Below are 3,468 nucleotides of genomic sequence, written 5' to 3' on the forward strand. Positions count from 1 at the left end.
AGAGGGTCCAGAGGTACTTCATGGCAAGAGTACTCCATTCCTCTACTCACAATAGAATTCCCTATGGCACACAGACTTGAAATTTTGGGCTTGGACAATCTGGAACTGCGCCACCTGCAGTATGATCTAAGCACACTACACAAAATTGTCTGCTATAACATCTTACTTATCAATGACTTTTTCAGCTTCAACCTCACTAATACACGGGCAAACAATTGATAAAAACTCAAGGTAAACTGCTCCAAACTCGATTGCAGAAAATATGACTTCAGCAACAGAATGGTCAACGCATAAAATGCTCTACCTGACTCCACTGTTACAGCCTCAGACCCTCACAGCTTCAACCTTAAACTGTTTACTGTGGACCTTACCCCATTCCTAAGAGTTCTTTAAAGAGGGCATGAATAAGCGCACCAGCATGTCTAGTGTCCCTGTCCTTCTGTCCCCATCTATTTGTATTCATTTTTTTTCATTTATATCCAAGTTTATATTTATACCTGCTATCTTGTACACGTTTGACAAACTAATAAACTTTGTAGCTTTACAATTATTACAAAGTCTACTTACAAAGACTACAATTATTTGTAGTCTTTCATTTATTTCCTTTTCTCCCTTTCTTTCCTCTTCTTCCTTTATTCCTTCCTTCCTTCCTATAATAAGAGGATAAGGAGGGAAGGGAGGAGGGAGGGAAGGAAGGAAGGATAAATGCAGCAATTTAAAATGCAAGTTTGTGTTCTCTAATCAACAGACATATAGCACTGGGTTTAATCTTTGGATAAACAAAAAGTCTAAACTTCTTCTCACATACCTAATATACCTCAGGGTTCCTGAACCAAACTAGGTTTCTGAAAAATGAGTCCCCTTGAGAATAATTACAAACACTCTATAGATAAAGCTTTGTTTCCTTCTTTCTTACACTGCCAAGATGAAAAAAAAATGATTTTCAAAATATTCCAGTCTGGCTTGAATCATGATGCATGGAAATGAGTGTGATTGTTGAGTTCTTTCTACAGACTGCACAGCAGTAAGAGCACTATGGAAAATCAGTCAAGGATTGATGAATTCCTATTGCGTGGATTGCCCAATACTAAGGAGCTACGAATATTTCATGTCATCACTTTTTTACTAATTTATTCAGTGGCTCTCATTGAGAATCTCACTATCATTACTGTCATTCTTTATAGCCATCAACTTCACTCACCCATGTATTTTTTTCTAGCCAATTTATCCTTGCAAGATCTTGGCTCCATCTCTGTCACAGTTCCCAAGTCCATGCTGAATTCTCTGATGAACACTGAAACTATTTCTAACTCTGGATGTTTCTGTCAAGTTTTCTTCTTTGTTTTCTTTGTAATGTCTCATCTCTTCCTCCTAGTTGTCATGGCATATGATCGTTATGTAGCCATCTGCAATCCTTTATACTACGAGATGGTAATGAACAAAAAAGTCTGCATCCAAATGATAACTAGTGCATGGATGGGTGGTCTTTTCTTTTCAGCTCTCTATATTGGAAATTTATCTACAGTGAAGTTCTGTTCCAGAATTATCAATCAGTTTTTCTGTGAAATTCCTCAGTTGCTCAAGATTTCTTGCTTTGATTCTTATGTTGCAGAAGAACAGGCACTTATCTTTGGTTCTTGTGTAGGGTTCATTCTTTTTGCTCTGATTGTTTTCTCATATGTTAAGATTTTTAGAGAGGTTTTGCAAATCCCATCTACTCAAGGGAAGCAAAAGGCGTTCTCTACTTGTTTGCCCCATCTTATAGTAATTTGTCTGTTTATTGTTAGTGGTACCTTTGCATACCTGAGACCCACATACAGTTTCCCATCAACATCAGATCTCTTGATTTCTTTGTTCTATAGTGTGGTACCACCACTCATAAATCCCCTGATCTACAGCATAAGGAACCATGAGCTCAAAATGGAATTCTGGAAACTAATTTTCCGTACATGTTTAAACCCCTTCTGCAAAAATAATTTTCAGTTTCAGCTACACTTTTAAACAGTTACAGTTGCATATACATGTTCTAGGAATATTGTAATTAAAAAAATGAATTGCATGTCTGATGAGTGAAATATATATTAATGATTTTTCACAAAAAAATGGTCCAGAATTGTCATTTAAATTTCAGCAGATAAATTACCTGATTGTAAGCATGTGTTAATGTACATTAAAGTTTTGTGATATAGAACCTAAACATTACTTTATATAATTATTTCCAGTATCAGTGTTGACTATATATTTCTGTTTCATATCTAAATATGATTTCAGAATGATGTCATGTATTTAATCTCTTTTCCTTTAAAATTCTATTAAATAAATATAGATGCTTTCAAAAAGCACATGTTTCCTTCTTGGAGGGATAATATAACATGACTAGTACAATTCACTGAAATGGAAGTGTTCTTGGAAATCTAAACATATCTTGTACAAATATTATTTTGAGTTATTTGTAATGGTGTTGTTTTATCATAGGGTATCATTTAAAAATACCTCAATTTTCAAGAATTTTTAAATGCCATTTTATCCTCAAATTAAGAATCTTAGAAATTCTTAAGGATAACAGAAGCTGAGGCTCTCTTGGACTTTGAATCTGAAAGGAAAAGTTGGTTTGAGGCACATACAATTGTCAACTTTTAAAAAATCACTGTGCTTTTAGCCCTAATTTATTTCTGTAGGCATCCATTGAGGGATGATTTGATTTGATCTTCACATATACTTTAGTGTCTTTTATGTACATAATCCCACTGGCCTTGGATTGCAAACTTTGGTAATGAATGTGCAAAAGCATTCAGATTAAAAACAATGTATTTTACAATTTTGACACATTTTGTTTAAAAATTTGACAGTTGGTGCCATAATGCCCATTCATGAAAACTCTGAAAACCATTTGCTATCAAATTTAAAATGTTGCCTAGCCCAACTTCATTTTTACATAACTGGGGAAACTCCATTGCAATTTATGAGGAAAATAAAGAAAGCCTTAAATCAGTTTCAACACCTGGTCAATATTTGGACACATTCATACATCTTTGGGGCAAACGTGAGTGGTTTCTTTCAATATGTTTTTTTTTTTTGATCAAGAATATTATCATCTTCCCAGTCAAAACTATAGTGCTGATATTCTCTGATGGCTTTGAATTCAGTGAGTAACCACTTCAAACTCTGCTGAACTTATAAACAGACTTATTTTGATGGCCGTCAATATCAAAATATTCATTTCAATCTGTAGTTCCAAATATTTTGTAAATTCCAGGAGAAACTTATCTAGTGTCTTGTTGCCAAATCATTTTCCCTGAACTTTTCCAAATTTTGCAAATAAGTAGAGGAAGATGGAAAAAGAATATTAGCTAATTATGTAATAAGATGGGCAGTCATCCTATTTCCATTTTTCACTCTTTTATTTCCTTTAATTTTCCATTTTCTTCCTACATTTTGCACTTTTCCTACTTTTATGTGGTAGCTTTT

General features: G+C 34.1%; 1 protein-coding gene across 1 annotated transcript; it reads left to right on the plus strand.

Annotated features, from left to right (window-relative positions):
• Positions 1–1,035: 1,035 nt before the first annotated feature.
• Positions 1,036–2,001, plus strand: LOC309381757 (olfactory receptor 14A16-like; the record flags this gene model as incomplete). The annotated part of the gene is made up of 1 exon (XM_081933042.1): positions 1,036–2,001. The coding sequence occupies one exon, from the start codon at positions 1,036–1,038 to the stop codon at positions 1,999–2,001; it is 966 nt and encodes a 321-aa protein (XP_081789168.1).
• Positions 2,002–3,468: the final 1,467 nt, after the last annotated feature.

Source organism: Natrix helvetica, assembly GCF_964273705.1.
Source record: "Natrix helvetica genome assembly, chromosome: Z".
Taxonomy (NCBI): domain Eukaryota; kingdom Metazoa; phylum Chordata; class Lepidosauria; order Squamata; family Natricidae; genus Natrix; species Natrix helvetica.